General features: G+C 47.1%; 1 protein-coding gene across 1 annotated transcript in view; it reads left to right on the top strand.

Moving 5' to 3' along the window:
• The window catches only part of SH3PXD2B (SH3 and PX domains 2B), a 104140-nt gene that overhangs the window by 54557 nt on the left and 36002 nt on the right, over nt 1-13581 (top strand). Inside the window, exon 5 of the mRNA XM_040445054.1 lies at nt 10163-10254. Within this exon, the coding sequence (XP_040300988.1) occupies nt 10163-10254 (92 nt within the window). The remainder of the gene's footprint in view (nt 1-10162; nt 10255-13581) is intronic.

The following is a 13581-nucleotide window of genomic DNA, read 5'->3' as shown; positions in this document are numbered from 1 at the left end:
CGCAGCCCTTGGAATAGCTATAATCAACAAGACAGACAAAACCAAGAGCTGGTAAAGATATGGAGAAATTAGAGCTCTCATTCTGGAGGGGATACATGATGGAAAGCCACTTTGGAAAACAGTTTGGCAATTTTTTCAAAAAGTGAAATTTACCGTATAACTACTCTTTGATATCTACTCAAGAGAATTGAAAAACTTAGTCCACACAAAGACTCGGATGTACATGTTCTAGCAGTACTAATCCATAATAGCCCAAAATTGGAAGCAATCCAAATGTCCATCATCAGGCACATGGATAAAGAAAATGTGGAATAATCATACAATCGACCATTATTCGACAGTAAAATGCAGTGAAAGACCAATAAATGCTGCAACTTGGATGAATCTCAAAAACATGATGCTGAAAAAAGCCAGATGCAAAAGACTACATACTGCATGATTCCATCTACATGAAATGTGCAGAAGAGGCGACTTTACGGAGACAGAAAGCAGATCAGTGGTTTCCTAGGCCTGAAGACAGCATAGGCAGACATGGACTGCAAATTAGGTGGGGGAAATTTTTGAGGTGATGGAAAAGTTCTAAAACTGGATTGTGGTCATGGTTGCATACTCTGTAATTTACTAAATATCATTGAATTGTGCACTTATAATGGGTGGTTCTTATGTACATAAATTATACTTCAATACATCTATAAAAAAATTTAAAGGAGGCAGTGTGGGCATAGATGACCCTTGTCTTGGCAGGAGATGTCATGGAAGGGTAGAAAATCATTCCTGATCACTCCTGTCCTCTCTTTACTGGACATAACCTCGTTTCATCCCTCCAATAACCTTGAGAAGTAGGTTTTACTATTCCCATTGTGTAGATGAGGAAACAGAGGCCCGACAAAGTTACTTACAATGAGAGTATTACAGAGTTTGATGGTTGAACCCTGGCCTTTTAGGCCTTGGCACTCACATACCACATATGGCCTCTCTTAAGAAAGTAAAACTTCAAGAGATCAAAATATTCAAGCATATATTTCATAGACGTAGATAAACTCAGACTCTTTCTCTCCTAAAGATACCCTTAAAAAAGGATTGGGGAGTGAAGCACAGAGAAGGTCACCCAGGCACAAAGATGCTACTACTGCCTCCCAGCTCTCAGAGGAAAGTTCGGATCATCTGTGCTTTGTGTCTTTTCAAACCTCTACAGCCTAAAAGTCCTTTGTGCCAGCCTTGCTGGCAAGAACTTTGGACCTCTGGGGTCACCTGGGCCAGCTGGGGATTTCTCAGACCAAATTGTGCTATCCTGCTTCTTCCTCTGCCCACCCAACTCCTCTCCAGAGTCACACTTTCCTCATACCCAGGGGGTCACGAACCTCTAGACATTTGATTTTGAAAAGGAGATTTAATAAAACCCTGAAATGAACAGATAGCAGCAGCTGCCTGCGTCTGGCTGATGCTTGGAATGGTACGGAGATCATGAATTCACTTGGATTAGCCATAGGGAAGAAGCCGCTTATGTTGTATGAGCCACATGGAAGTTACCACCCCCTGCTATTAATGCATCATAAGAAGCAGAGCAGATATTTTGGGGTTTTGGTTGGCCAAATTCCCTGGCTTAGCTTCAAGGGAACTGCCCTCCTGGAGGGAGATGAAACTATCTATTCACACAGTCTGCAAAATCTTTTACAGACTACATAGACTTATTTAGCATTTGGGTATCTGTTATTGACATTGTTGTGAGCTGACTTAAGCCAATTTAATCTATCACTCTTAGCCTTATTTTAGTAGAAATTGGTAGTCTCCAATAGGGAAAGATAGACAAAGCCTGTAGGTATCCCTAGACCTAGTTACCAGCTAGGAAGAAACCTTCTGCTCTGCTAGACCTATTATAAAGTTACAGTACTTAACATAGTATGGTGTTGGCATAAGGAAACAAACTTTTGGAACAAAATAGAGAATCCAGAAACAGACCTGTGTGTATTTGGACATTTTAATACTGGCAAAGGCAGCCTTACAGGTCATTGAGGAAAGGTTGGATTCTTCAGTAAATGGGAATCCTTATGGGGCGCCTGGGTGGCTCAGTCGGTTAGGCAGCTGACTTCGGCTCAGGTCATGATCTTGCAGTCTGTGAGTTCTAGCCCCTCGTCGGGTTCTGTGCTGACAGCTCAAAGCCTGGAGCCTGCTTCATATTCTGTGTCTCCCTCTCTCTGACCCTCCCCTGTACATGCTCTGTCTTTCCCTGTCTCAAAAACAAATAAACATTAAAAAAAAAATTTTAATGGGAATCCTTATGAGGAAAACAAACAAAAGATAACTAATCCCTGCCTCACACCACACATGTAATCATTTCCAAGGAAATTAAAGACCTAAATGTAAGAGGCAATACTATAAATGGCTTTAGAAGGTAAAAATAGGGAGGGAAACTTCATAGTCTCTAGGTTTAGAAGGCTTTCTAAAGGCACAAAGTACCAACCATAAAGAGATTGATTTATTTGACTACATTAAATTTAAGAACCTCTGTTCATTGAAGAACACAGTGGAAACATGCCAAATTCTGCCACATATACAAACATTTATTATCAAGCACCTCCCTAAACAGCCTCTCAAGTTGTTCTGCAAGCTTACTGGAATGCCAACTGTCTGACACCACTTCACATGAACGTTTCCTCAAGACAAATGGAATGATTATCCCTGTGCCAGGATCAGCTAATCCCACTGGTGATTAGCTGGTGTGACAGTAAAATCCCCTAGAAGAAACAGAACACAGTGGATTCAGAATCCTAGACCCGGTGCACCATTTTGGAGGATGGACGTGTCAGGTTCTTTTTATGCAAGGGTTAGAGTATCTGAGAATATTTCTAGAACATTCTTCATTCCACCAGTAAAGAATTTCATTTCTAACAACTGTTATGCTGGTGGATAAAGGCTATGGTGTTGATCAGAGGTGAAGACAACAGAAGCCATGAAGTAGCCTTTTCAGGAGGGAGGGCTTGTGATTAGAGTTTTTTACTTGCTAAAAATGATCATTTCTAGTGAAGATGCTTCAGATTTTAACCATCATTGGAGTGTAGCTTACACACACGTGAGTATGCACACCCATAATGTAGTGTTTTGTTTTGTTTTGTTTTTAAAAAAATTTTTTTTTCAACGTTTATTTATTTTTGGGACAGAGAGAGACAGAGCATGAACGGGGGAGGGGCAGAGAGAGAGGGAGACACAGAATTGGAAACGGGCTGAGAGAGAGGGAGACACAGAATCGGAAACAGGCTCCAGGCTCTGAGCCATCAGCCCAGAGCCTGACGCGGGGCTCGAACTCACGGACCGCGAGATCGTGACCTGGCTGAAGTCGGACGCTTAGCCGACTGCGCCACCCAGGCGCCCCTTGTTTTGTTTTTTAAAGAGAGAGCACAAGAGGGGGGAGGGGCAGAGGGAGAGAGAAACAGACAGACAGACACAATCCCAAGCAGGCTCCATGCTCATCATGGAGCCTGACACGGGGCTCAATCCCACGACCCTGGGATCATGACCTGAGCCGAAATCAAGAGTCAGACACTCAACCAACTCTTTTTTTTTTTTTTTTTTTAATTTTTTTTTTCAACGTTTATTTATTTTTGGGACAGAGAGAGACAGAGCATGAACGGGGGAGGGGCAGAGAGAGAGGGAGACACAGAATCAGAAACAGGCTCCAGGCTCTGAGCCATCAGCCCAGAGCCCGACGCGGGGCTCGAACTCACGGACCGCGAGATCGCGACCTGGCTGAAGTCGGACGCTTAACCGACTGCGCCACCCAGGCGCCCCTCAACCAACTCTTGATTTTGGCTCAGATCATGATCTCACGGTTGGTGGGTTTGAGCCCCGCACTGGGCTCTGTGCTGACAGCCCTGACCCAGCTTGGGATTCTTTCTCTCTTCTTCTCTCTCTGCCTCTCGTCTGCTCACATGCGTGCATGCTCTCTCCCTCTCTCTCAAAATAAACAAACATTAAAAAACAAGTAAACTGTAGGCACCTAACAGCTGTGCTCACCAGACACCAGCCATTTGAGACCTCTCTTCAAGAGTTTGACTATATGCTATCCCCGTATCGTTATTATTCAAATGAACTCACTTTTTTAACTTCTTAAAAATACACATTTTAGAGGAAGTTTTCTAACACGACCATAATATAAAACTGGCATCATTTGCCGTAAAAATAAAAATAAGAGCAATGAAACGACAGCAACAAAGGATATGTCTTTAAATCTAGCCAGCTGCTGCTGCCTGCCTGCCCAAAGCTCCATGCAGCCTGGTCCTGCTCTTAGGAGCCAAGTTAGGAAAGCCTTTTCTTCCGGGAATTCCAGAGTTTGGGGTCTTATGTTTCAATCGTTAATCCACGTGCAGTGGATTTTTGTGTGTGGTATGAGATGAGAGCCCGATGTCATTCTTCTGCGTGTGGATATTGTTCTCCCAGCACCACTCATTGAAGAGACTGTCACTTCCCGCATTGTGTGTTCTTGGCGCTTTTGTCAAAAATCAGTTGCCCATATGTGTGGATATATTTCAGGGCTCTTGGCAGTGATTTCATGGATCTGATACCAAAAGCAGAGGCAACAAAAATAAAAATAAACAAGTGGGACTGTATTAAACTAAAAAGCTGCAAAGCAAAGGAAATAATCAACAGAGTGGGGAAAAAAAAGCGACCTACAGAATGGGAGAAAATATTTGCAAATCAGGTGTCTGTGAAGGGGTCAATCTCCGGAATATATAAAGAACCCATATATCTCAATAGCAAAAAAGCTAATAACCTGATTTTAAAATGGGCTAAGAACTTGAACAGACATTTCTCCAAAGAAGATCTACAAATGACTAACTGTATATATGAAAAACTGCTGAATGTCACTAATCATCAGGGGAATGCAAGTGACAACCACAATGTGATATCACCTCGCATCTGTCAGGATGGCTATTATTAAAAAACAAAAAAACAAGTGTTGGTAAGGATATGGAGCAATTGGAACCCTTGTATACTGTTGGTGGGAATGCAAAATGCATCCACTATGAGAAACAGTATGGAGGTTCCTCAAAAAACTTAAAATAGTACTACCATGTGATCCAGCAATCGCACTTCTTTTGGGTATACATCCAAAGAAATTGAAGTCAGGATCTGGGAGAGATATAATCACTCCCATGTTCATTGCAGCACCCTTCATGATAGCCAAGACGTGGAAACAACCTAAATGTGATATATACTTACAATAGACTACTATTCCACCTTTAAAAAGAAGGACATTCTGAATGTGTGGCAGTGTGGATGAACCTGTGCTAAAGTGAAATAAGCCAGTCACAAAAAGATAAGATACTACATCATTTCACTTACATGAGATATCTAAAATAGTCAAACTCATAGAATCACAGAGCGAAATGGTGCTAACCAGGGGCTGGAGGGACGGAAAAATGGAGAGTTACTAACCTACGGGCATAAAGTTTCAGGCAAGCGAGATGAATAAGCTGTAGAGATCTACAGCCGACAGTACCATATTGTACGCTTAAAATTTCCTATGAGGGTAGATCTCGTGGGGACTGTTCTTATCACCCTAAAATAAAATTGTTGAAATATAAAGAGAGGGTCACCTGAGTGGCTCAGTTGGTTAAGCATCCGACTCTTGATTTGGGCTCAGGTCATTGACCTCACAGTTCTTGAGTTCGAGCCCACATCAGGCTCCCTGCTGACAGCGTGGAGTCTGCTCGGGATTCTCTCTCTCCCCTCACTCAGGATAAGTCAATTTTTTTTTTTTAATTTTTTTTTTCAACGTTTATTTATTTTTGGGACAGAGAGAGACAGAGCATGAATGGGGGAGGGGCAGAGAGAGAGGGAGACACAGAATCGGAAACAGGCTCCAGGCTCCGAGCCATCAGCCCAGAGCCCGACGCGGGGCTCGAACTCACGGACCGCGAGATCGTGACCTGGCTGAAGTCGGACGCTTAACCGACTGCGCCACCCAGGCGCCCCTGAATAAGTCAATTTTTAAACATGATAAAAATAAAATGTAAAGAGAAGTGTTCATTCTCTGGGGCACTCTTTTGAAGCTGAGAAAACTCCCTCACTAGCCAAGCCGCTGTTATTTAAGAGTCCTCTTGCTGGCTCTAAAACCACCTCTGGGAACCACCACCCTATTGTACTTGATACAGTACTGAGAGACAAAGGGTTAACTTAATGTTACCAAGGGGCTGGTGTATGATGGAAATCTTAAAGTCTTGTAGCACAACCTTCCGACATGGATGTTAGTGATTTCCATTTTACAGATGAGCAAACTGAGGCTCAGAGAGGTGATGGGACATGGCTAGAGCCAGAATGAGGAGCTGGGTCTGTCTGACCTTTCCTCGTCACCCTCAGCAAACAACACTTGTTCTTACCTCTCCTCTCCTCCCTGCATTGACCAACCACATTTATCCAAAAGGCTCAGACTCTATCCAGGGAAGAACCGAGTTTTCCTGGAACTATGGTTCTTTGTCTTTACTGACCAAACACAAGATGATTCTGGAGTATTGCTCTGCCCCAGGTCATGTTTTTACTGTTAGCCTGTCCTTCCAGAATGGAAGGGGCAAACATCAAAGCGTTCTGGCTGCCTTTTATTAGTAACTTGGCTGTATTTTATTGTTTGGAGGTTTGGCTTTTACTTCCCAGGAATTACTCAAAACCAAAAGAGAACTTGGCATTGGCAGGAAGTTTCCGTGGGCCTTGTTGTCCCTTCCCTCGCTGGTCCTTCTGGAGCCTCTGCTCATTTCAGCAAGAAGCACCCTGGGAAGCCCCTGTAGGCAGAGGCCATGGTCACCTCGGGGCCCACCCTGCTGTCCCCAAACAGGGCCACGTGGCCACATCCAGGCCATTTCCTCGTGTCATTGATCCAGTGAATACTTTCAACCAGGTATGAAGGTCTCCCCAGCACTTTCTAGGCATGAGGAAAGGTGCAGGATGAGCAACTATGTACCCCTGCCCTCTGTAGATTTGGGGTAGAGGAGCTGGTGTCAGCCAGTCCTGGGCTCTCAGGTCCTACCTACTTCCCCAGAGCTTCCATTTGCCCATCTCTGAAATGGGCCAGCCCTCCCAGGATTACATGGAATGACACAGACAAGCGCGTTTCAGGAGCCATCGAGTGCTGAGCCCACATAAGGGAATGAATGGTGTTATTGCAGTCTGGGGGGAGCCGCAAGATTTCTGCCCACTAAGCAGCCACGGTCCAGCATATAATCAGCTCTTTCATTATGTGGTTCTAACTGTAAGAACTGCAGGGTTTCGGAGGAATGAGAGAGCCACAGGGGTCCCCAAGATGGCAGCTCGTCCCAGGAAGAATGAATACTCTAAACCAGAAGGAGAAGGCGGTCAGGGACCAGAGGCAGGGGAGGGGAGGGCCCACTCTCTCCCTCTTGGGCCGTCTGCCTCCGGCCTGGAAAAGGTCAGTTCCTGGGGATTTGCTACAGAGCAGAAGCTACTTCAAGGCTAATAAAATCAACGAACCACAAATATCAGGCCCCGTGTGGTCAACATCTTTCATCCCAGAAGGATAGAGCATGGACAGTAACTGGGGACATCACCCTACTAAAAACATGTCCACCCGCTTCACATGTGTTCTCCCACTTTAGATCCGGGACAGGAGCCTGACTCAAAGGCTGTGCAGAGTCAGCAACCCAAGTGACCATCTTTGGCTGAACGAATAAACAAAATGTGGCATATCCTTCCGGTGGAATGTTACTCAGCCTTGAAAAGGAAGGAAATTCCAGCACATGCTGCCACATGGATGGACCTAGAGGCCATTAGCTAAGTGAAAACAGCTTGTCACAAAAGGACAAATGTATCAGTCCATTTGTATGAGGTACTTAGAGTAGTCAGACTCATGCAGACAGAAAGCAGAATGATTGCCAGGAGCTGGGGAAAGGGGGAATTGTTTAATAGGTACAGGGCTTCAGATTTGCAAAATAGAGTTCTGGGGATGGGTGTTGGTGATGATTGCACAACATAGTGGATGTACTTAATGCCACTGAACCGTATGCTTAAAAATGGTTAAGATGATGGAGCACCTGGCTGGCTCGGTCAATAGAGCATGCACCTCTTGGTCTCAGAGTCATGAGTTCGAGCCCCATGTCAGGCATGGGGCCTACTTTTAAAAAAAATGATGAAAATGGCAAATTTTATGTGTCTTTTACCACAATTAAAACTTTTTAAAAACCAGGGGCGCCGGTGGCTCAGTCAGTTAAGCGTCCAACTCCAGCTCGGGTTATGATCTTGTGGTCCGTGAGTTCCAGCCCTGCATCGGGCTCTGTGCTGACAGCTCGGAGCCTGGAGCCTGCTTCGGATTCTGTGTCTCCCTCTCTCTCTGCCCCTCCCCCACTCACGCTCTGTCTCTCTCTGTCTCTCAAAAATGAATAAAATTAAAAAAATTTTTTTTTAACTTTTTAAAAACCAGAAAAATAACTCAGAATACCTCCTGAGGCTCCAAGAAGGGTGCCATTGGAGACCTCCCCTGCATCCATCTCCCCATTAGTCCATCACAGCCCTGTAGCAGGGTTGGGGGCGGGGGTCACTTTGCAGGGGATGAATGGGAGGTGAGTTAATGGAGGCTTGTCATGTAGAAAATACAAGACACGATTTTTCCACGCCCAGCTCACACTCAGCATGGTAAGGGGGTACGGGAGTCCTGCCCACTCCAGAGCATGACTGTGGGCTGGCAGAATGGCCTGTGCTATTCAAATGTGTGCATGGGCCCAGGCGCCCTCCCTGCATAGAAGTTTGTAATAAAATGCGTGCACGAAGCTGCATTACTGCACACAGATCCGCGTCCTCAGGAGCTGCGCCAGAAGGGGCTTAAATAGATTTGTTAAGCTGAGCTGTTTATTCGTTGTGGAGCCATGTCTTAGTTTCAAATCCCTTCGTGATCGGGATGTACCCTACACTTCTTGTATTGGACACAGAAACCATGCAGTTCTGGGCACAAAGATCATGTCTGTTGAATCAATGAATGGATACCTATTGGTAGGTAAATTAGCACAACACCTAGTCCCATTTGTGCTTTCTTCCCACTCCTTATCCAATCCGCTGGCACACCTCTGAGGGTCCTTTAACTGATGAGCTGGGATGGCAGATTTATATGACTCGGGCAGTGGGAGATACCAGATGTTTCAACCCCTCAGTAACCTGAGAACTTCTTTTCTTTAAAACTTTTTTTTTGGGGGGGAGGGGGCACCTGGGTGGCTTAGTCAGTTAAGTGTCCGACTTTGGCTCAGGTCATGGTCTCATGGTTTGTGAGTTCGAGCCCCACATCCGGCTCTATGCTGACAGCTCAGAGCCTGGAGCCTGCTTCAGATTCTGTGTTTCCCTCTCTCTGCTCTCCTCTCTTATTCTCTCTCTCTCTCTTTCTCTGTCAGAAATAAACATTAAAAAAAATAAAAAAGTAAAACTTAAAAAAAAAAATTTTTTTTATTTATCTAAGAGAGCGAGTGGGGGAGGGGGGACAGAGGATCCAAAGCGGGCTTTGTGCTGACAGCAGCGAGCCCAATGTGGGGCTCAAACTCATGAACTGTGAGATCATGACCTGAGCCAAAGTCAGATGCTTAATCTACTAGGCCACCCACGTGCCCCATAACTTGGGAACTTCGAACCTCTACCCAAATCCTAAAGCTGCGCCTTCACTTAAAACTGCAGATCTGTGAGTTAAGACATCCATGCGGGCGTGTTGGAAACAAGCTAAGCGTTCACCAGTAGGCAGCTGGGTCGGTAAAGTAGGATACGTTTGTGCAGTAGACACCCAATATCCAGTAGAGACGAAGTTGTGTAAGAATGATGACGTGGCATGAAGTCCATAGTTGAGTGTTTTATCTAAATGTGTGCATGTTATTTGTTCAGATATGCCCATAATGCGCGTGCGCGCGTGTGTGTGTGTGTATACAGAGTGCGTGTGTGTGCACGCATGTGTGTGTGCGGTCCGCAAACCAGCAGCAGCACTAGAGAAGGTGTCAGACATGCACATTCTCAGGCCCCACCCTAGATCTACTGAATCAGAAAATCTGGGGCTGGTCCCCAGCTGTTTTCACACACTCCCCCACCGCCAAGAGATTCTGATCATACCCAAGTTTGAGAACCCCTGGCTCATTGCATTCCCGACACCCCTTTCCTTCCCCTGGACTCACTTGTGTCTCTTCTCCAGGCCCTGATCCAGCTGCCCCCCTATATCTCTCAGTGTGACGAGGTGCTGCAGTTCTTTGAGACAAGACCTGAGGACCTGAATCCCCCCAAAGAGTAAGTTGGCGTGTGTACAGCTTCCCAGAGTGTGCCCTCACAGCCATCCCTGCTGCCAGGCCAGCCCCAGGAAGAACGGGAGTATAGCGAAGTAAAGATTTTCTCTTAATTTGAGAGAGAGAGAGAGAGAGAGAGAGAGAGAGAACATGCAAGTGGGGCAGAGGGGCAAAAAGAGAGGGAGAGAGAGAATCCCAAGGAGGCTCTGCACTCAGCACAGAGCCTGATGTGGGACTCAATCCCACGACACTGGGATCATGACCTGAGCCAAAATCAAGAGTCGGACTGAGCCACCCAGACGCCGCTAAAGCAAAGTAAAAATTGTGCTGGATCCCATTGATTGAGCCCTGGTGGGGCCTTGCTCCATGTGGCCCTCCCAGGGAAGGAACCCCCTACAGATCCACACTTAACCACGGAACGCATGGAGCATGCTAGAAACAGGAGGCTACGGGCCCTTGAGGCAGGGCCTGTGCAGGAGATTCATCCCAGTGCCTTGCCCACAAGGGTGAATGTGCTCAGGACCGTGAGGGAGATGGACGGGTGAGTGACGAGACCCACTCAGGGTTACGGGGCCAGGGCCGGGATTTGATCTTGGTCGTCCAGGGTCCAGTGCTATCCAAAATGTTCACCACAGCCCCTACAGCAGACAGACGGCGCTTCCTGGCGCCTGTCCTTGCACAGCCGATAGTCCCCACTGCTTGGGGCACGCGGCAAAGAATTTCCTCACCTGCCTTCTAGCTTTCACATACCAGGAGTTGATGGCACCATATGCCCCGCCAGTGAGACAGTGATATGCACATAGTGCTTTTTGACAAGTTTTGTTGTGGGGGAGACCACCATGTGTGTCTGCAGTCGCCATGAGGGAAGGGGAGACCAGCCTACAGGTGCAGGGCCGTCATGGGGTCCTAGGAGCAAGAGACAGCACCTGTCAGGAAGGGCTGAGAAGTGCCAGCCAGGCTCTTTGACCAGAGAGAGAGAGAGAGAGAGAGAGAGCGCACGTGCACACACACACATGCACACCAATAGAACATCCACTAAAAATACAAAACATCGCCTGGACTATACCAAAGAAAGCACAAAGTAACAGCTACGGCAGCTAACCAGCATCCTGCTGGAGAATATGTATCTAGTTCCAAGAGGCTTCCTGGAAAGAAGGAAAAGTTCCCAATTTCTGTTTCCTTTTCCTACTTGTCCCCTTGAACAAGCGTCTTGACTTCCTTGAGCTTCTGTTTCATCAGCAAGGTGGGCTTGGCTGACCTTGATCGCATCGTGGTTGTGAGGCTTGAACACCACCCTGCCGATAAAGGAGAGTCTGGCACGCGGCAGGTACTTACCTGGTGACGTCTTCCTGTCTTTAAAGCGGGCTTTGAAGGGGAAGGTAGGAGGGTTGCTGAGGGCCCAGGGGATGGCTCTGGGGCCCCTCAGGCAGTCCCTGGTGGGCCTCGGTTGTTGGCTTAGGGAGGAATGAACAGCAGCAAAGCAGCTGGTCCCTTGGTCAGCCTCCTGAAGCCCGTTCCCGAGTCAGGGCTGAAGGTGGAGACTGGGGGTCTTTCCCAGCAGTCTTGAGGCAGACAGGAGATGAATTCCAAACGGTGCTGTTAAAGGAAGGTTTTTGCTGCCGTGCACGGGAAAACTTGGGACCTTGCCAGGCATGTCGCACAGAGAGGTAATGTGCCTACGTGAGCCCACACATGCTGCTGCTGCTGCTGGAAACCAAGAGCCCCCTCCTGCCCCCAGCCCCCTGCCCCAGCTGCAGCCCCCCCTGCCCCTGGCCAGGCCAGGGTTCGGGCAGGAGAGTGGGCCCCAGCCAGGTCTCCTGGGTTCTGATGTTGGCTGAGGTGCTTCGCCTCCCTGGGTCTCCGTGTCTCCGTCTGTGAAATGGAGTAACCCTCGAGGATTGTCGTGAGGGTTCACTGGGGCGGTCCAGATATAGCGCTCTGACCAGCAGTGTCTCCACAGCAAGTGCCAGGAAGCCTGAGCTACATTATTCCTCCGTAGCTCTCACCACCACCACCCCCCAACCCCCCACGCACGGGTGATGAAGTTTAGCCCCACTGAGGTAGTGCCTGGCCAGGGGACATCACGACCAACCTGCGCAGCCCAGCACTGGGGCCCTGCCACTCCTCCCAGCTGCACAGGAGTGTGGCCCCAGGCTCAGGGGATTGTCTGAGCCCCCTCACCCCCTTCCAAGATAACGGTGAAAGCGTCATTACACGGTGGCTAAAAAGCCAGACTGTAAAATGAGACTAAATTTGGGCACCTGGGTGGCTCAGTCAGTTCAGCGTCTGACCTCAGCTCAGATGTTGATAGATGCATATTCATAATGGACAAAAAGCGGAAACAACCCAAACGCCCATCAGCTGATGAGCAGATCAGCAAAGTGTGGTTTACCCACATGAGGGAATAGCATTCAGCCATCAGATGGTATGAAATAGTGACACATGGTACAACATGGATGGCCCTTGGAAACATTCCACCCGAAAGAAGGCCATCACAAAAAGCCTCTTGCTGTATGACCCCATTCATATGAAACGTCCAGAATAGACCAGTCATTAAAGGCAGCAAGCAAATTAGTGTTTGCCAGCTACTCGGAAGGGTGGGGATAGCAAGTGACCATTATAGGTACAGGGCTTCCCTGTGCAATGATGAATATATTTTTGGAATTAGGGTGATGATTGCACAACCTTGCGAAGATGCCAAAAACCAGTGGACTCTACACTTTAAAACAATGAATTTTATGATGTGTGAATGATAGCTCAATTTTTGAAAATTAGGTAAATCTGGGGCACCTGGGTGGCTTGGTTGGTTAAGTGTCTGACTTCAGCTCAGGTCGTGATCTCGCGGTTAGTGAGTTCAAGCCCCGTGTCAGGCTCTCTGTTCTCAGCGCGGAGCCTGCTTCCGATCCTCTGTCCACCTCTCTCTCGGCCCCTCGCCTGCTTGCTCGCGTTCTCTCTCTCTCTCTCTCTCTCAAAAATAAATAAACATAAAACAAAAATTAGGTAGGTAGATCTGGCTTCCGCTTGCTACTTACTAGCTGTGTAGCCTTAGGCAAGTTACCTAACCTCTCTGGGCCTCATTTTCTCATCTATAAAATAGGCATTAAAAGAGTACTTATTCCCAAGGGCTGTTCTGAGTGTTAAGTGAGTGAACTAAACAGTATCTAGCAGGGTACTGGCATATGGTAATAACATTTGGCTAATGTTATTGCCACCACAACATCTGTCTCAACCCAACCACCCTGTCACCTCCCTTTTCTCTTTATAGCATTGGAAACCTTTTTACTACTGGGATAATTTACTTCAAAAGTATGTGTAAACCCTGATTTGTCAT

Source organism: Herpailurus yagouaroundi, unplaced genomic scaffold (genome assembly GCF_014898765.1).
Source record: "Herpailurus yagouaroundi ecotype Mexico unplaced genomic scaffold, PumYag 29, whole genome shotgun sequence".
Lineage (NCBI taxonomy): Eukaryota > Metazoa > Chordata > Mammalia > Carnivora > Felidae > Herpailurus > Herpailurus yagouaroundi.
Note: the sequence above shows the minus strand (reverse complement) of the source record. Positions and strands in the feature narration are given on the sequence as shown.